Source organism: Ranitomeya imitator, chromosome 6 (genome assembly GCF_032444005.1).
Source record: "Ranitomeya imitator isolate aRanImi1 chromosome 6, aRanImi1.pri, whole genome shotgun sequence".
Taxonomy (NCBI): Eukaryota; Metazoa; Chordata; class Amphibia; order Anura; family Dendrobatidae; genus Ranitomeya; species Ranitomeya imitator.
This window is the reverse complement of record NC_091287.1, coordinates 170884288-170904931: the sequence shown is the minus strand read 5'-3', so window position 1 is coordinate 170904931 and position 20644 is coordinate 170884288. Positions and strand designations below refer to the sequence as shown.

At 43.4% G+C, this 20644-nt stretch overlaps 1 protein-coding gene across 5 annotated transcripts in view; it reads right to left on the bottom strand.

Annotated features, from left to right (window-relative positions):
• The window catches only part of PDE1C (phosphodiesterase 1C), a 1560705-nt gene that overhangs the window by 735387 nt on the left and 804674 nt on the right, over positions 1-20644 (bottom strand). For 2 of the 5 annotated variants that reach the window (XM_069730298.1, XM_069730301.1), the window contains exon 2: positions 19429-19455. The exons of the other annotated variants lie outside the window; for them this stretch is intronic. In XM_069730298.1, the coding sequence (XP_069586399.1) occupies positions 19429-19455 (27 nt within the window). The remainder of the gene's footprint in view (positions 1-19428; positions 19456-20644) is intronic. 5 annotated transcript variants of the gene reach the window in all.

Here is a 20644-nt window from a genome sequence, read left to right as displayed (position 1 = left end):
TATACAGGGTCAAACCCACTCCTGGAGTCTAAGTCCAGAAATCATCTTACTGAGTTTGTCTGTGATATGGCGCCTTGCCATTAGTGCTTGGATGCTTTCTGCTCTGGTGATGTAGCAGCTCTGGATTGGCCCACGGGTGACGCCCTACCTGACTGGGCAGGAGTGTTTGGGGTGGAGCCGGTGCATAAAGGGCTTTCAGCGAAGCACACAAGCGTGCTAGCATCATTTGTGTTTCGGTGCTTACGCTCTGTTTGTGCATTTTGTGTGGTTAGCACTGTATTTGCTACCAGTAGGACGTCAGCATGTGTTAGTTCAGGGCTGGCATCAAGCCATTAGAATTCTGGCTCCTCTGGAGAGGAGGTTTGCTGGGTGTTCTTGCTGACTGTGAGTTTTTGCTATCTGTTCCGTCCCTTGCATATGCTATACTTCCATGTGGGGCTAGCAGGGTATTGCACCACCAAACAAGTTCAACCCACGTGTTCTTTTACAGTGGTTCTAATGGGGTATTGCACACTTCCTATTGTCCCTGTACCCCTTTGTGGTTAGCTGAGCTGGAACTAACCTTCCCTGTACCTCTCGGTGGTTAGCTGAGCTGGTACCTACTGTCCCTGTACCCCTCGGTAGTTAGATGAGCTTGTACTTACTGTCCCTGTATCCCTCGGTGGTTAGCTGAGCTGGTATATACTGTCCCTGTACCCCTCGGTGGTTAGTTAAGCTGGTACTTACTGTCCCTGTGCCCCTCGGTGGTTAGCTGAGATGGTACTTACTGTCCCTGTACCTCTCGGTGGTTAGCTGAGTAGGTATTCCTCTCCCTGTGTACCTCTGAGTTGTTTTCTGGGTTTTGTTTTCTGTGTTCCATTCATGCTGTATGGAGTTAACTCAGTGTGTTTAAGGCCGGCGTCACACTAGCGAGTTTTACGGACGTATAAGCGCATAAAATACGTCCGTAAAACACGCCTAACAAACGTCCCAATTATTCTCTATGCCCCTGCTCCTATCTGCCGTATTTTACTGATCAGTATTATGCGGCTTTCTACGGCCGTAGAAAATCGCAGCATGCTGCGTTTGTCACCGTATTGCGCAAAAAAAAGCCAATGAAAGTCTATGGAAGGCAGAAAAATACGGATTACACACGGACCAGCAGTGTGACTTGCGAGAAATACGCAGCGGTGTTAGAGAGAAAAGCCGGCAATTCAGTGCAGTGTACAGTAAAATCACACTGACAGCTTACAGTAGAATAGGTAGAATAAATGTGTACACATAGAATAGGTATATATATATGTCAGTGAGACACATATATGTATATATATTATTACTTCATACAGCGCTAGATAGCTTTAATGCCGGTAATTCAATTACCGACTTTTGCTATCTCCTTCCAAAACCCGACATGATATGAGACATGGTTTACTTACAGTAAACCATCTCATATCTCCATTTTTTTGCATATTCCACACTACTAATGTTAGTAGTGTGTATATGCAAAATTTGGCCATTCTAGCTATTAAATTAAAGGGTTAAATGGCGGAAAAAATTGGCGTGGGCTCCTGCGCAATTTTCTCCACCAGAGTAGTAAAGCCAGTGACTGAGGGCAGATATTAATAGCCTGGACAGGGTCCATGGTTATTGCCCCCCCCCCTGGCTAAAAACATCTGCCCCCAGCCATCCCAGAAAAGGCACATCTGGAAGATGCGCCTATTCTGGCAATTGGCCACTCTCTTCCCATTCCCGTTTAGCGGTGGGATATGGGGTAATGAAGGGTTAATGCCACCTTGCTTTTGTAAGGTGACATTAAGCCAAATTAATAATGGAGAGGCGTCAATTATGACACCTATCCATTATTAATCCAATACTAGTAAAGGGTTAAAAAAAACACAAACACATTATTAAAAATTATTTTAATGAAATAAAAACAAAAGTTGTTGTAATAATTTATTCTACGCTCAATCCATCTGAAGACCCTCGCTCTGTAACAAAGAAAAAATAATAAACCAACAATATACATACCTTCCGAAGATCTGTAAGGTCCCACAATATAAATCCATCTGAAGGGGTTAAAATATTTTGCAGCCAGGAGCTCTGTTAATGCAGCGGTGCTCCTGTCTGCAAAACCCCGGGGAATGAAGGTAAAGTAGGTCAATGACCTATATTTACCTTCATTTGCGGTGAGGCGCCCTCTGCTGGTTGTTCCTGGAGCGTGGGAACTTTCCTAGAAAGCTCCCAGGCTCGAGTTCATATGAGTTCAGATTGTGATGCAGGGGTAGGGATAGTTCATAAAGAGGCATAGACTTCTTAATGAATTTGGCACATCTTACTTCAGCTGCATTTTCTTCAAGACATAAAGAACACCAGATTTAGTGAATCGACCCCTAAGTGGTAAAGAAAACCTAATAGTACTGGAGCGGAGTGCTGTGTAACTTGAAGTCTAAGGGCTCCTTTTCACTTGTGAGAAATACGTATGAGTCTCGCATGTTAAAATCAAGCTCCTATTAGGAATATACTCACCCTCGGACGCGCCCTGCTTCTTTCCGGCAGACTTCCTTCCTAAGAATCAGCGCTTGCAGGACCTTGCGGTGACATCGCGGCTTGTGATTGGTCGCGCAAGCGGTCACATGGGCGGTCGCGCGACCAATCACAAGCCGCGACGTCACCGCGACATCACCGCAAGGTCCTGCAAGCGCTGATTCGAAGGAAGAAAGGCTGCCGGTTAGTACCAGGGCGCGTCAGAGGGTGAGTATAGTGATATTTTTTATTTTAATTCTTTATTTTACACTTAAATATGAATTCCGATACCAATTTCCGATATTGCAAACATATCGGAACTCGGTATCGGAATTCCGATACCAGATTCAGAAGATCGTCGACTTCATGGCCGACCCACACAGGGCTCGGGTCGGGTTTCATGAAACCCGACTTTGCCAAAAGTCGGCGACTTCTGAAAATGGCCGACCCGTTTTGCTCAACCCTACTCGCATGTATTTCTTGCAAGTGAAAAGGAGAGCTAAGGCTTAAAGTTTCTCCTTGCAGAGAATGCCAAGTAAAGGTAAAGAGACTTGTAGACCATGCAATGCTCTTCTAGGAATTTAAAAATCTCAATAGTCTTAGAGTCAATGAGAACAGCAAGACTAGTGCCTCCTATTGGAGGTAGCAATCCTAAAAGCCAAACCAGAAAAGTCATTTGCAGACACCTGCATGGGGTGTTTGCCCCTCACTAGTGCAAAGCTTGTGCTCACTCCATATAGGGCAGAGAGTAAACAGAGACAAGCCAAGGGGTCAGATAACCAGGAAGGTCAGTGCAGTACAATGCAGGATACAGAGGCAAAAGACAGGGGACAAATCGGGTCATATAAATAAAGCACACACGCACAGAGGCACCAAGTTTACGGACGAGTCACCTGGGTCAGAAACCACATACCGAATATACGGAAGTATAACCGACAACAAATCCAGGAACTGCCAACATTAAATCGCCACCCTAGAAGCAAAGAGAGGCGAGCTAGAATTAACCCTGACCTGACCAGGAAGGAGGCGAAACCATCCTGTCCAGAGTCATGACAATATGTACCCCAAAATGCTACCAATATTAGCTACAGTTCAGGATCCAAAAAATCAAGCTTTTTTAAGACTTCATCAATGGAATAATAAAGAAGTTACGGGTCTCAGAATATGGCGACACAATCAACATTTTTTGGTTCTAAATTTCAGAATTTGTTTTACTATAAAAATATTAAAATTAAACACAAGTTTTGTATTATGGTAATCGTGCTGACCTAAAGAACAAAAAACCCAAAAAACAAATAGAGTAATTATGATTTTTATCACAATTCTATCCATTTGGAATTTTCAGTTATGCTATGGTAAATTGAATGGGGTCATTAAAAACTACAACTCATCCTGACCAAAACAAGCCCCCATATGACTATATCAATGAAAAAATTGCAAAAACAATGTTATGGCAATATCAATACTATCAGGGCTGCCACTAGGAATTTCAGGGCCCCATACTGGCACAATTTTCGGGGCTCCCTTGAGACTCCACCCAGGCTCCACTCCAGCCCCGTCTCCACCTCTCAAACTATCGACAGTCCCACCACTCTCACTTGGAAAACCTCCACTTCTCATCAATCACACATTAACAGTTCCCATCACCAGATCACACATATAGCTAGCAGCTCTTGTTTTGGCCAAAAGATTTTTTTAATCTGCCACAACGACAAGGTAGACTCTTTTGGCCGGACCCTACTCTACTCTAACCTATTAAACATTTGTTAAAATATGCAATACAATTTAGGTATATTTTTATTTATTTTTCAATTTTTAAAATGACCAATAATATCACATACAAGGGACAAATACCACTGCACCATGACTAGACACCATATTGCCACCACATAGTGACCTATAATATTACATACAAGGAACAAATACCACCACATCATTACCAGACCATATATTACCACCACATAGTGACCAAATAATAGAATATACAAGGAACAAATACCGCTACACCATTGCCGGACAGCAAATTACCACCACATAGTGACTGAATACTACAATACTGATCATTAGTAAATAAAAACACAATACTATCACCATCAGTGCCATTATACACAGGAGATCTGTACTTAGTATGCAGTGTCTGTGTACAGGTAATACAGTGATCACGGTGACATAATGCACAGCGAATCTGTATATAGTGTCAGTGTACAGGTAATACAGGATCACCAGTGACATTATACACAGGAGTGCTGTATATAGTGTATAGTGTACAGGTTATACAGGGATCACCATTGACATTATACACAGGAGCTTTGTATATACTGTCAGTGTACAGTTAATACAGTGATCACCAGTGACATTATACACTGTGTATCGTGTATAGTGTACAGGTAATACAGTGCTTACCAGTGACATTATACACAGGAGCTCTGTATACAGTGTCAGAATACAGGTAATACAATGATCACCAGTGACAATATACACAGGAGCTCTGTATACAGTGACAGTGTAAAGGTTATACAATGATCACTGGTGACATTGTACACATGAACTCTGTATATAGTATACAATGTATAGTGTCAGTGTACAGGTAACACACTGACTCACCAGTGACATCTCTAGGTGAAGTCCTTCATCTTTGCTTTTCATCTTCATCCAGCACAGACTGCCATCACTTATTTCAGCCAGAGCTTGTCTCTATAGGAAATAACACAGTTATCTAGAGCTCCGCTTGCAGAACACATTACTTATTTTTTTCCCATCTTCTACATTACACAAGATGAAGAAAAAAGGCAACATAGTGTCATTTTGCACAGCAACAGGCCCATCCCCCCATTTAAAACAATATTCTAAAAAAATAAAATAAATACATCACTGCAGTAATAAAATCCCTTAATCAGCCACTATGTCATTAATATCCCCCATCCTGGCCCAGTGAATCTCATTCCTGGCTCCAGCCATATGTCCTACCATCCTGCCCTCATGAGTATCCATTCTGCCCCATCTGTCTCCATCCTGTCACATCTGTCCCATGATCCTGCCCCATCTGTCCCATAATCCTGCCCCATCTGTCCCATGATCCTGCCCCATGATTCTGTCCCATCTGTCTCCATCTAATGCATCCTGCACCATGATCCTGCACCATATGTCTCCATCCTGCCCCATGACCCTTCCCCATCTGTCTCCATCCTGCCCCATATTCCTGCCCCATCTGTGTCCATTCTGCCCCATATTCCTGCCCCTGTGTCTCCATCCTGCCCCGTGTCTCCATCCTGCCCCTGTGTCTCCAATCACCTCTACCAATCTGCTCAAAACGAATGTGGCCTCAACGTGCATCGCCAGATCACTATTGCTCTTGCTGCGTACTTTGGAAGATCAACTCACTCAGGGGACTTCTAGGGAGGAGATACAGTACTTGATTCTCTCCCACTCCTTTAGAAGGTAACGGGATTCCTTCCTGATGCCTCTGCTGAGTCCATCCAGGTAGCGGCAAGATCCACAGTCCTCTCCAATTCAGCTAGGAGAGCACTGTGGCTGAAGTCATGGGGGGTGACTTTACCGCCAAAACTAAACTTTGCGCTATTCCCTTTCAGGGACATTATGTGTGCGGCCCAGTTCTCAACTAAATCCTAGAAAAAGCTATGGATAAAAATAAATCACTTCCATAGAAGAAACATTCTAGGAAATGTTTTTTGTCCCTCCAATGACCAGTACTCCCAGAAGGAGTTCAGCAGGAAAGGCAAAAAAGGCCGATGACACTATCCAAAAGGTGATAAGAGCAAAAACATCCTTGTGCCCAACCACCAGCATACCCCTGATAAACAATGACTGCTCTCTGGTTGGGGGTCTACTCTAGGATTTCGTCACTCGGTGGCAATCCATCACCACAAACCAATGGGTTATCCGTACCATACAGGACGGATTGAGGCTAGAATTTGAGTCCTCCCCCTCAATGCCTGAGAATTACCTCCCTGCAGTCTCCACATCTCCAAGAATCCTTGCTGTTATATCTGCAAGGTCTACTTCAAGCAAAGGTAATCTCTCAAGTACAACAACAGGAGATAGGCAGAGGTCACTATTCTCACCTATTCTTGGTAATGAAGCCCTCAGGGAAACACAAGGTTATCATAAATTTAAAACCCTGAACCAGGTGATCAAGTACAGATGATTCAAATGGAATCGATCAGATCAGCAATCCCGCTCATTGGACAGGATTGGGTGGTGGCTACAATAGATCTGGGGGATGCCTATTATCATGTGCCAATCCATCTGGACCTCAGGAAGTTCCTCAGATTTGCTGTTTCCCATGGTCCCTGGGTCAGCCATTACCAGGTCAATGTCCTGCCATTCAGCGTTTCATCAGCACCGTGGGTTTTTACCAAGATTATGGTGGAGGCAGTAATCTTCATCCAATGCCAGGTCATCCCATATCTAGACGACTGTCTCATCATTGCACCATCCATCCCTCATCTGAATCTAGATGTGGCAAAAACCCTGAAAATCCTGAAATCATTAAGCTGGATCCCGAGTTTGAAGAAATCAGATCTTCATCCTTCATCAAAGAAGAAATTCCTGGGAATTCTTTTGAATTCAGAGAAGAGAACATCCTCCTTACCCAGGGATTGTCAACTTGACCTTGTCCAGAGGATCTCCAGGTTCAGAGAACAGAGGACTCCAACCTTAAGGGACTCAATGTCTATTCTGGGAACACTCACATCGTGCATTCAGGCAGTCTCCTGGGCTCAAGCCCATACACAAGACCTTCAGTCTCTTGTGCTCCTGTATTCAAGAAGGCATCAAAATGCACTGACCAGGAGAATTTCCCTTCCCAGTCATGTGAAATCTTTCCTTTCATGGTGGCTAAACTACCGAAACTTCCAGCAGGGAGTCAGCTGGGATCAGCTTCCCTTGAAGGTATTCACTTCAGACACCAGTTGGAGAGGCTGGGGTGCTGTGGTGGAGGAATCTTACTTCCAGGGGTTGTGGCCCCCAGACATCAGTTCCTGCTCCTCAAACCTGTGGGAAGTGAAGGCAGTAGAGGAGGCATTGAAAGAAGCATCGGCCCTCATCCAAGGTCACCACGTGCATGTCTATTCAGACAACATGACCACAGTGGCCTACCTCCAACACCAAGGAGGCACAAAATATGTCAGTTTAAAATCAATCGCTGCAAGGATTTTTTCATGGGCAGAAAAACATCTTTTGTCCATCACAGCAGTACATCTAAATGGATCAGACAATATCCAGGAGGTCTTCCTCAGCAGGAAGAACATAAATCTGGGAGAATGGTGCCTAGACCAAGCAGTCTTTTTGTACCTGGTCTAAAAAATGGGGAGTCCCTATGAAGACCTGTTTGCCAATGGTCAGAACTAGTGTTGAGCGATACCGTCCGATACTTGAAAGTATCGGTATCGGATAGTATCGGCCGATACCCGAAAAATATCGGATATCGCCGATACCGATATCCGATACCAATACAAGTCAATGGGACATCAAGTATCGGAATGTATCCTCATGGATCCCAGGGTCTGAAGGAGAGGAAACTCTCCTTCAGGCCCTGGGATCCATATTAAAGTGTAAAATAAAGAATTAAAATAAAAAATATTGTTATATTCACCTCTCCGGCGGCCCCTGGACATCAGCGGGAGGATCCGGCGTCCGGCACGGCTTCTTTCTTCAAAATGCGCGCCTTTAGGACCTGTGGAATGACGTCCCGGCTTCTGATTGGTCGCGTGCCGCCCATGTGACCGCCACGCGACCAATCAGAAGCCGCGACGTCATTCCTCAGGTCCTAGAAGGCGCTCATTCTAGGACTTTAGCTGAGGAATGACGTCGCGGCTTCTGATTGGTCGCGTGGCGGTCACATGGGCGGCACGTGACCAATCAGAAGCCGGGACGTCATACCACAGGTCCTAAAGGCGCGCATTTTGAAGAAAGAAGCCGTGCCGGACGCCGGATCCTCCCGCTGATGTCCAGGGGCCGCCGGAGAGGTGAATATAACAATATTTTTTATTTTAATTCTTTATTTTACACTTCCGATACCGATACCCGATATCACAAAAATATCGGATCTCGGTATCGGAATTCCGATACCGCAAGTATCGGCCGATACCCGATACTTGCGGTATCGGAATGCTCAACACTAGTCAGAACACAAAGGTGAAGATGTTCTTTTCCTCAGTCCTGTGAACGAAGCATGGGGAATAGATGCCCTCACCCATCTTTGGAGGCTCAGCCTGGCATACTCCTTCCCACCAATCCCAATGCTAGCAAGGACACTGCAGAAGATTCGGTTAAATCAAGTCACCATGATCCTGATTGCTCCCATGTGGCCAGGAAGAAGCTGGTATGGCGCTTTGATGCACATGGCTCAGGAAGGTCCGCTGCTTCTGCCCCAGAAGGTCGACTTCCTTCACCATGGTCCCCAACTACACCCAGACCTGCGCAGATTAAACCTTGCGGCCTGACTACTGAAGCCAAAATCCTAAAAGCTAAAGGACTCTCGGATGGAGTAATACACACCCTCCAGAAGAGTAGGAAGCCAGTGACCAACACCATCTATGGCAAAGTTTGGAAAAGATTCTCATCCTCATGTTTCCCTAATACTCCTTATCCCTTCCATCACAACATCGTGCAAATTTTGGGCTTTCTTCAAAAGGTTTTGGATCTAGGGCTTACACCTAGTACACTGAAAGTGTAGTTGTCAGCTCTTTGTTCCTTTTTTCATCAGGACTTAGCTGGCCACCGCTGGTTTAAACGCTTTATGACTTCTGCAGCTAGGATTCGTCCTAGGCTTTGTAGCCAGGTTCCCCCCTGGGATTTGAATCTAGTCCTTACTAGTTTAACCCAAGATCCATTTGAACCCCTATCCATGAGTTTAAAGAACCTGACCCTCAAAACTATTTTTCTAGTAGCAATTACTACTGCTAGATGCTTAGGAAAGTTGCAAGCCCTATCAGTACAGGAACCCTACTTAACTATCACTACAGAGAGCATTATCCTTCGATTAGATCCTTCCTTTTTACCTAAGATAGTCTCGGAATTCCATAGAGGTCAGGATATTGTGCTACCCTCATTCTGCCCAAATCCTTCCAATACGAATTCTTTCACACCCTTGATGTTCGCAGGGTGGTTCTCTATTGCCTCAAACAAACCAAAAATTGGAGGATTAACCAAAACTTATTCATTCAGTTCTCAGGACATAATAAGGGCAAAAAGGCGGCAAAAATACGATTGCTAATTGGATGAAGCAAGCTATCTGTCTGGCATATTTGTCACATAATTTTTCTCCTCCTGCATCACTGGAGGCTCATTATACTCATGCAGTATCAACATCGTGGGCAGAGAGAGGGAATGCACCTTCTGAGCAGATATGCAGAGCCGCCACATGGTCCATATGTTCACCAGGCACTACAGCTTAAGTCTCAATAGAGATTTAAGATTTGGCAGATGAGTCCTGCAGGCTGTTGTCCCTCCCTAAAGAAATTAATTGTTTCTATTACTCCAATGCTGCTGTCATGGAAGGTGAGTGGAGAAAATAGAATTAGTCTTACCGGTAATTCGGTTTCTAGAAACCTTCTATGACAGCACTAATTTCCCTCCCTATCTGATATTCTTATTGGATGATTCCTGCTTTTTGATGGTAACTATACATTCTACTGTTTCCAGAAAAAACACTGGTGGTTTCAGGAAGGGGAGGGGTATTTAACCTCTTTTGTGTTTCCTCCCCCCGGGAGACATCCTCCGATGCTGCTGTCGTGGAAGGTTCCTAGAAACCAAATTAATGGTAAGACTAATTCTATTTTATGTCCCTGTGTGAGGACATTATTCTGACAATGGCGTCTGTGGTTTCATTGTGTTCACCACATATCTTCCTTTTTTCATAATTTTCCTTAACATGTCCAAGATGAAATTGGTCCTGAATTTACATCCAAAAAGAAATTGCACCAGTCTTGCCCATATTGTAGGGTGAATGGTTGTATAATAACCTGAAAAAAACCCACCACAATTCCGATGATGAACTACAGAGTTACCTAACTGGAGAATCCAATCATAGGTCACTGTGGTCCTCCTGCCACTTTGAATGGTGATGACTTCCTGCTTGTGTTAATGCAGACCACAGAGCAATCTGCTCGGAATAGCGGTAAATGCTGGGAGGTGACTTCAGCTTCCTTTGTTGTTTTTTTGCTTACCTAGTTAGTGGTAAAATTTTAATTTTGCCTAGGCAACCCCTTTCACTGATGTTGATTTTTGGTTTTTAATATGTAAAGCCTGTAGCACAAACCGTTAATTAGTTCTTGGTTTTCAGTTGTCTAATTCTGGGCTGCAGAGTGTTGATTTTCTCCTGATTATTTCTTCTGTTACAGCCCAAATGTCAAACAACTTTGCAAGATATATGAACCCAGACACATTACTGTCAAGGGTTTTTCCCCTTCTTGCATGGCCTAAGCTTCCATATTGAATGTTTTTCTTTGATTTACAGTACCCAGTCCGTTCATGGCTGTCTCAATGCCTGAATCTTCTCTGTTCCTCACAGGGTTTCAAAAATTTCCTGAATATCTGGTCCTGCTTAATTCAGCTGTTGCACTCTTTAGTGGACAGATGCTGTCACTCCTGAAGTTACAACATACTCGTAAGTGAAATTCTTTTTTCACCACCCCCAGTGTTGTGAAAGAATAGTGTGACTTAGTGAAGCATCAAAAAAGGTCCAATACTGTAGCTGATAAATTCAAAAATCTGGCTATCCTCTTCACCCCTGCATAGTGCATGACTACAGGTTACAAGGCCCAGACTTCAGATTGATTTCTTATTCTCCAGATGTACAATGCACTGACTGAGCCAAACTCCGCATACTGGGTAAGAGCTTTTTCACACATTGCATTCTTGTCTGTTTTTTCTGCATGTTTTTCAAGGGTAAAAACCACAGTAGCTTATAGTACCAGAAAAATGAATACGATTTCTGAAACCTCATACATATTCTGCTCATTTTCTCTTTGTGAGTTTCAACCATTAATGCATTTTATTCCAAACTTGCAGTAGGTTGATTCTTTCATCATTTTTCATCCATTCAAATAAATGAGTACAGTAGCATAATGCAATAAATAGTCCACAATATAGTATAATGCACTCCCCATAGGCTGACTCTACAGCAGGGCTGTCAAACTGCATTCCTCGAGGGCCGCAAACCATGCGTGTTTTCAAGATTTCCTTAGCATTGCACAAGGTGCTGCAATCATTATGTGTGTAGGTGATTAAATTATCACCTGTGCAGTACAAGGAAATCCTGAAAACATGACCTGTTTGCAGCCCTCGAGGAATGCAGTTTGACACCCCTGCTCTATAGCATATGGTAGCCCCCATAGGCAGAACCTGTTATAAGGCAGTACCCCCATAGGCAGACCCGGTAATAAGGCGGCAGACCCTGTAATAAGGCAGAACCCCTATAGTCAGACCCTGTAATGAGGCAGCACCCCTATATCAGACCCTGTAATAAGGCAGCACCCCAATAGTCAGACACTGTAATAAGGCAGCACCCCTATAGGCAGACTCTGTAATAAAGCAGCACCCCCATAGGCAGACCCTGTAATAAGGCAATACCCCCATAGGCAGACTCTGTAATAAGGCAGCCCCCCTAGTCAGACCCTGTAATGAGGCAGCACCCCTATAGTCAGACCCTGTAATAAGGCAACCCCCACAGTCAGACCCTGTAATAAGGCAGCACCCCCATAGTCAGACCCTGTAATAAGGCAGCCCCCCCATAGACAGACCCCCCCAACAGTCAGATCCTCTAATAAGGCAGCCCCCACAATCAGACCCTGTAATAAGGCAGACCCCCATAGGCAGACCCCCCCATAGGCAGACCCTGTAATAAGGCAGCAGCACCCATTAAAAAAATAAAAATAAAATAAATAAATACTCACCTCTCTTCTTCCTTGTTCCTGCGCTGCTCCTTCTGATCTTCTGACAGTGGGCGTCAGGCAGTGATGTCATCGCGCCCACTGTCAGTGTCGGCGACGTCAGATGTCAGCGTTCCTTCTCCCATCATTGCCATCAGCTGTATCGACTAAATGCCGTTACAGCTGATCTTCCGATGACATGCGGGGGGCCCACTGCTCACACTGGCCCCCCCACCTGCTCAGGGGCCCCATGTTGGCCGGGAGCCAGAGCAGGGAGATCGACTCTCCCTGCTCTGCCGAGGAATGTAACTGTATCGGTGCGATGCGAGCGCCGATACAGGTTACATTAGCATAGCTCCGGGTGGGCCCCCTCAGAGCACCGGGCCCGGGATACCCCCACTCTCTGCCCCCCCAGTACCTACTTCCTCCTTTTCAAATTATCCTTTAATCAGCAGCCAAGGTCAACTTTTGCTCCAACGGTTACGCCAAGACTTCTACTCAGTGCCAGTCAACACAGTGGCCACCAATTCACATTAGAATTCAATTCAAATTGAATTCAAAACATGCACAGTTTTCCTTTGTCTTCAAAATATGTCTTTCAAGCCTATTGTTTTCCACAGCTGGATCAACTTCTACACACCCCTGTTCATTATACCTCTGAACATGATTCCTAAATTCATCAATTCCCTCACATTCCTTGAATCACGCTGCATTTCATACACAGTGAATACCTTTAAAGGGGTTGTCCACTTTTTGCTCTGACTCATTTGGCAGAAAGGGTCATTTTTAGATGCGATGGGGCACTTTTATCTCCTTTAGAATGGATCAGCAGTGAGCATGCCAGACCATAGCTCCATTTATTCTGTACAGGGTGTGAGGCATTGACCAGTGTCATATGTGAGGGTCGCTATGTGTCCCCCCCGATGCAATCAGAAGCGTATTAGATCCGCTGGAGTGCTTTGTGTTCACAGCAGGGTGCCTGTGAGTCACAAGGCAAAATAAAAGTAAGTTTGAACCTGGTCAAGTTATTTTTGACCAAGGAGCTTGATCAGGAAAACCTGGTATGGGCTTTTATTTTTTAAACAAACTGCAGGAAAGTTGTGGGGTCCGGTTCGTTTCCTCCAGCCCAGATCTTATACGTGGCCCATGGCCAGAGAGTGGAGGAGAGGAAAAAAAAACCCTGCACGAAGGGTTTGGGTGTGTCAGTTTTGGTCTTGCAAGCAGACAGGGCAGTTGGTCTGCAGAGCACTCCCTGTCTGAGGCAACACAGGGTCAACAGGAGCCAAAGGGTCTGGCACCCTGGCGTACATGGCAGTGTGAATGCTCATGGCAACTGGAACCGAACTGTCTTTTGTTTTCCCGACTGTGATCTGGCGGATACAGCGTGCTGTGCACTTTGTGAGTTTTTGGACATTAAAAACGTTTTGTTCTGAACTTTCTTGGATCACTGCCTCCTCACTGCAAAGAGTGGACACCGCTGCACTACAAGGGCTACAAGAAAAAAATGAAATGTGTGAAGTGGAAGTCAAGTATACACACTGCCACTTCATTCTAAAGAGTATAAAGGTTCTCCATTCTTCCGACTAGTGCTGGTCTCAGTGCTTGGACCCCTGCTGGTCAACATTGATAGGTGACAACATGTTTTTAAGTGTATTTGTTTGCATTTTGGGGTTACTTTCTTGTAATTTCCTTAGAGATTTTAGACTCTTGCAATGTTCTCATCCCTCTTGTTGGAATTTTTAATTACTCTGTTACTTTTTAATGCCCGATTTTTTTCTGTCAATTTAGCCTCTAGTTTGTAAATATTGGCATAATACACTCCTCTAATCTTCATAAATAAAGATTACTACCATTATTATTACTAATATATTACAGATCATTTCTGGGGGTCTAATCAGCTAATCTCCTTTTAAACAATTCAGAGCTGGATAACCAAAAGGGATGATTCCCAGCAGCAGTAAAATGATTTTTTTGGGAAATGTAAAACATCACATTTCACACATAAATATTAATTTCGTTGCAGTCAAAATTTGTTCTGTTTGACGTGTTTCGACTTGCCAAATTTGCATTCCTGACAGTGAATTGTTTTAATAATTACAGGCTATGACAGCACCATTCCTAACCAAGAAGCTATTAAGATTTTCTTATATGCATACAGTGAAATATTAGGCCATAAAGTTCTGAGCAGCACAGTTCAATTACAAAAAATATATAAAGTGAAATATTAGGCCATAAAGATCTGCACAATACAGTTCAATCAGAGAAAAAATATATAATTGTCAATTATGAACATGTAAAATTAAATCACTATAAATCTTTGCCAAAAATAATTGCAGATCAAACTTATTTTCCTTATTTTTGTAAATTTATTAATCAAATTCAAGAAAATACAAAATGTGAATGTGCGTCAATAAGTCTTGTCATCCTGAAGCCATTTTCTCATACTGTAATGTGTATATTGAACATATTATGATGCAATGCTGTGAGTTGTGATAAATCTAAAATAATATAGTTACATTTCTCTAATTTTAATGTCACAGATTTGTTGAATGACAAATGGAAAACTAAAAATGTTAATAAAACCTAGATTTTTCATTACTATTTGTTTCTATGGTGATTACATTTGTCAAATGAAATGTCTACAGTTCTATATTACATTTCTTTAGTAACAAAAGGAGAAACATAGGAGTTTTATGGTAGAAAAACTTATGACGAATCTTTATTAATACAATCACACATATAATGACAATTTTTTGAAAAGAATATACAGTATATGATGGTAAATGACACCAATAAGCAACATACAGCACCATATGAATAAAAACGTCCAACGAAAAGGACTAAAAGTATATAAGCTCAATAACCCTACCCAATAATGTGTCCAAACATATCACCATTGGGTACGGTTATTGACTCTCACTTCCTTCCAGTGGTCACAGAAAATTCTCATGGTCATGCGAATCGACTTGCACAAACTCCATAATGAAACACTGCAAAGTGCCCTGGATGAAGCTGCACCTCCTATACATAGGACAATTCGGCACAGATGGCGACAACCCTGGCACACGCTGCAAACACATTTCCTACAGCGGTGCTCCAGGTGCGCTGATTGTCTGTGTAGAAAATCCAATCTGCCCGAAGATTTCATCCATTATAAGTTTATGCTTAAAACATAAAACACTGTCCATCACCTCTCCAAACAAACCTATTTCAACACCCTCATCACCTCACTGCCCAATAATTCTAAACATCTCATTGACACTTTTCATTCCCTACTCAACCCAAGAGTGCAGGCGATGACCACGGATTTCCACGCAGACGATCTGGCAAATTATTTCAAAGAAAACTTTTACCATATCTGACAGGAAATTTTCTCCCAATCCCCTCATACCATGCACTGTACTCCCTCCCCCACTGCATCTAGCTTACTCACTGAATTGAACCAGTCACAGAAGATGAAGTGGTCAGGCACCTTGCATCTTCTCACCCTATTACTTGGATTAGTAATCCTATTCCGTCACATCTCCTCCTGTCTCTTTCCCCTGCTGTCACCACTCATCTCACAAAAATATTCAACCTCTCTCTCTCTTCCGGTATATTTACCTCCTCATTTAAGCATGCCATCATAAATTCATTACTTTTAAAAAATCCCTCAACCAAAACTGTGCTGTTAACCATAGACCTGTCTCTAATCTTCCCTTCATCTCTAAACTCCTGGAACGCTTGATCCACTCCCGTCTAATCCGCTATCTCTCAATAACTCTTTTCTCAACCCTATTCAATCCGGTTTACGCTCTTTACACTCTACCAAAACTGCCCTCACTAAAGTCTCTAATGATTTACTAACACCTAAATCTATTGGTCACTACTCCATGCTAATTCTCCCGGATCTCTCTGCAGCATTCAACACTGTGGATCATCAGCTCCTCCTCACTATGCTCTGCTACATCGGCCTCAAGGACACCACTCTCTCCTGGTTCTCCTCCTACCTCTGACCGCTCCTTCACTGTATCTTTTGCTGCCTCCTCCTCCTCTCATCTTCCCTTTACTGTTGGGGCTCCTCAAGGATCAGTCCTAAGCCCCCTCCTCTTCTCTATGTATACTGCCCCTATTAGACAAACAATCAGTAGATTTGGTTTCCAGTACCATTCCTATGCTGATGACACCCAATTATAAACCTCTACTCCTGACATCATGACTGCATTATTACAAAACAACAGTGACTGTCTTACCTCTGTCTCCAACATCATGTCCTCCCTCTATCTGAAACTGAACCTGTCAAAAACTGAACTCTTGCGTTTCCTCTCTCTACTAACCTACCTTTGTCCGACTTTGCCATTTCTGTGTGTGGTTCTACCATTACTCCCCTGCAACATGCCCACTGTCTTGGGGTCATACTTGATTCAGAGCTTTCATTCACATCCATATCCGATCACTGGCTCACCCTTGTTATCTGCACCTCAAAAACATTTCTAGAATCCAACCTTTCCTTACTTTCGATTCTGCAACAACTCTTACTGTTGCTCTTATTCATTCTCGTCTGTACTATTGTAACTCTCTATTAATCGGTCTCCCTCTTACCAAACTCTCCCCTCTCCAGCCTGTCTTGAATGCTGCATCCAGGATCATATTCCTCACTAACCATTACACTGATGCCTCTACCTTGTGCCAGTCATTGTACTGGTTACCCATGCACTCTAGAATTCAATATAAACTTTTCACTCTCACCGACAATACACTCCATGGTTCAGCACCACCCTACATCTCCTCCCTTGTCTCAGTCTACCACCCTACCCATGCCCTCCGATCTGCTAATGACCTGAGGTTGACATCCTCAATAATCACAACATCCCACTCCCGTCTTCAAGACTTCTCACATGCTGCGCCAATACTTTGGAATGCACTACCCAGGATAATTCGATTAATCTCCAATACCCACAGTTTTAAGCATGTTCTAGAAACGCATTTCTTCAGACTGGCCTACCGTCTCAACACATTTATTTAACTATCCCTGTGTTACACATTCAAAATTTTCATCATAATGAGGTTCCTCGTATCATGTTCTCACACGCTTTATGCTTGATAGCCCTCTGTGTCTGTTCTTTTACATATTCTGTCTGATAACCGGTTCTTGCAGCATTACATGAACACCCGATTTATTACATTATGGCTAGTGTTGAGCATTCCGATACCGCAAGTTTCGGGTATCGGCCGATACTTGCGGTATCGGAATTCCGATACCGAGATCCGATACTTTTGTGGTATCGGGTATCGGTATCGGATCCATAGGGATGTGTAAAATAAAGAATTAAAATAAAAAATATTGATATGCTCACCTCTCCGGCGGCCCCTGGACATCACGCTGGTAACCGGCCGGCTTCTTTGTTTAAAATGAGCGCCTTTAGGACCTGCGAATGACGTCGCGGGTTCTGATTGGTCGCGTGCCGCTCATGTGACCGCCACGCGACCAATCAGAAGCCGCGACGCCATTCTCATTCACTAAACTCCTAATTCTAGGAATTAAGGACCTGCGAATGATGTCGCGGCTTCTGATTGGTCGCGTGGCGGTCACATGGGCGGCACGCGACCAATCAGAACCCGCGACATCATTCGCAGGTCCTAAAGGCGCTCATTTTAAACAAAGAAGCCTGCCGGTTACCAGCGTGAAGTCCAGGGGCCGCCGGAGAGGTGAATATATCAATATTTTTTATTTTAATTCTTTATTTTACACCTTAATATGGATCCCAGGGCCTGAAGGAGAGTTTCCTCTCCTTCAGACCCTGGGAACCATTACGGATACCTTCCGATACTTGGTGTCCCATTGACTTGTATTGGTATCGGATATCGGTATCGGCGATATCCGATATATTTCGGGTATCGGCCGATACTATCCGATACCGATACTTTCAAGTATCGGATGGTATCGCTCAACACTAATTATGGCTGGTCAGAACAATGAAAGCAATTATTGCCGTCCACCTTTCGTGTCTCCCCCATTTTCCTTATAGATTGTAAGCTTGAGAGCATTCTTCTTGGTATCTGTTGATTTATGTGATCATTGTTATCTGTAACATCTTTTATTGTCTGTACAAGTGCCCTCTGAAATGTAATGTGATGCAGAATATGTCGGCACTATAGAAATAAAATTATTATACTTGTAGTATCGTCACTATATGAGGCTTCCCTGTGACACTGTGTTCTTCCTGAGCAGTAATGGTTTTAGGATAGATTATAGTAGGATTCCATGATTTCTTAAAGTAGGTATAGTAAGCTATAGTAGGCTATAGAATTATTGATCTGTACAACACAGATCACTAGTATGGCCGTGTACAGTATATTAGAGCTAAATGTTGTTCTATTACTTATGTATTGAAATTGCTCAGTAAGTATCCTGATTGGATTGGATTTTAGCATCTACCTCACACAACCTTTTTTAGCATATTATTTTTTGCTTGTAAAAAATACCAAAAATTTCAAGTGTTTAGCAAGCATTTTTTGTGTTTTTTTTTCTATAAATTACACTTATAACATGTTTTATTATGGCATTTTCAAATCCTTTAGAGAATGCCGGACAAACATAACAATGTCATAGGTAAGGCATGTGTTTTGAAAAGCAAGGTGTACAAAAATGCCCGAAAAAAAGTAGCAAACGAAATACGTATTATACATAATGCACTTTCTATTTCCTATAAAATTTCACCAAAGGGCTTTCAGGCAATGACTGCATCAGGCATTAGACAACAAACAGTTCATGGCCTCTCCTACTATGAGAACCTTTTCAGTAGTGTGGCATTCTTTCATGATAGTCACACTTCTACATTCTTGAATATTGTATTTCAGAAAATAGGACCCATAGGTGTTTTTTGAGTGAAATAAACCCAAGCAAAATGTATGGGTTCAATAGTCAACAATTGACAAAAGCCAATTTTAAAAGTGGAGTAGACATTGTTAAAATGGGTTCATTCAATAAACAATACAAAGACTGATATGTCTGAGATATGAACAGAATATCTTGTTGTGTAGCAGGTCCTACCTTTGTGATGTTTTCTTGTATTTTCTCCTGGAAGAAAAAAAATCAGAACATGAAGTCTGGAAGAATATCTTAATAATGTATGTTGTCTCTCACGCTCATGATTGTTCTTAGAATGGAGGATGGGTAGTGATTAACAACCAGCTACAAGATTAGCTGGATTTACAGACATAAAACTGTGAACAGTAAAGATTATGATAAATTCCAAATATAAGTACCCTGTGCTGCTCTGGCAGGAGGGGAAACCAATTAACACATTTGAAATAAAATTTAGGAGCTATAGTGAGGAGTAAGGTCTTGTTGAGGCAAAATATAAAATAAAATATTGTTAAGAAAAAACTTGGTCACATGGATCTAAGGTGCAAAAAAATTAGAAACTGTGTTTCCTTATGTCTGCTTTACCTTTTAGCTCATATAAATATGTGGCGCCCCTGAGCGTTTAGTTGCCACAGAGATACTGCACCTCATCCAGAGGTGTGGTATTCCACTCTCAGGTAAGGATGGGGCACTACCCAGGACTCTAGCATCTAGAACACCAGCATCCAACACCGCAACACTCCAGACAGGGCATCTGGGCGTACCCCAAGGGAGGATGGCCTCATCCCAGTCTGGAGAGGGTTACTAGGTAGAGGGTGTAGGTGGAGCGAGTAGTCAGTGGAGAAGCTAATTAGGAGGGAAAGTTGGGAGATTGTGAGAGGAAGTAGAAGGAGTGAAACGTGCTGAGAAAGGAGCTCCAGAGAGAGGGAGCTAGAGAGAAAAAAGCTTCAGAAGCAAGAAGGGGTCCTAGGGGCACGGGGAGTGAGCAGTCCACCCGTGGGGCATGCATCCATGCTGATCATTGCCAGGTGGAGGGACCAGGTCACAAGGAGACTAGTGGAGAACTACAAAGCTCAGCTAGTAAGCCAGAGGCTGTGGTATCTGTACATAACACAGCCACATCCACACACATTTGCTGAAAAGGCAACCACATAGGACCCAGGGCACTAGAGAAACATTGTCTGACAAGATCCGGGGCTGCTGGCTTGGGACACTGTGCGTGAAGGCGCAGGGCAGGAGAGGTGGGAACCAGCGCAGTGAGATGGCCAGGAAAGGAACATAAGAGAGGAATCCTGGAGAAGTGTACCCCAAATCATCTGGGGGTTGGCTGGACCACAGACCCGGAGGACACAGCACACAGCTGGAGACAGTAATCTGTAGAACTGTGAGCAGAGCGTTGAAA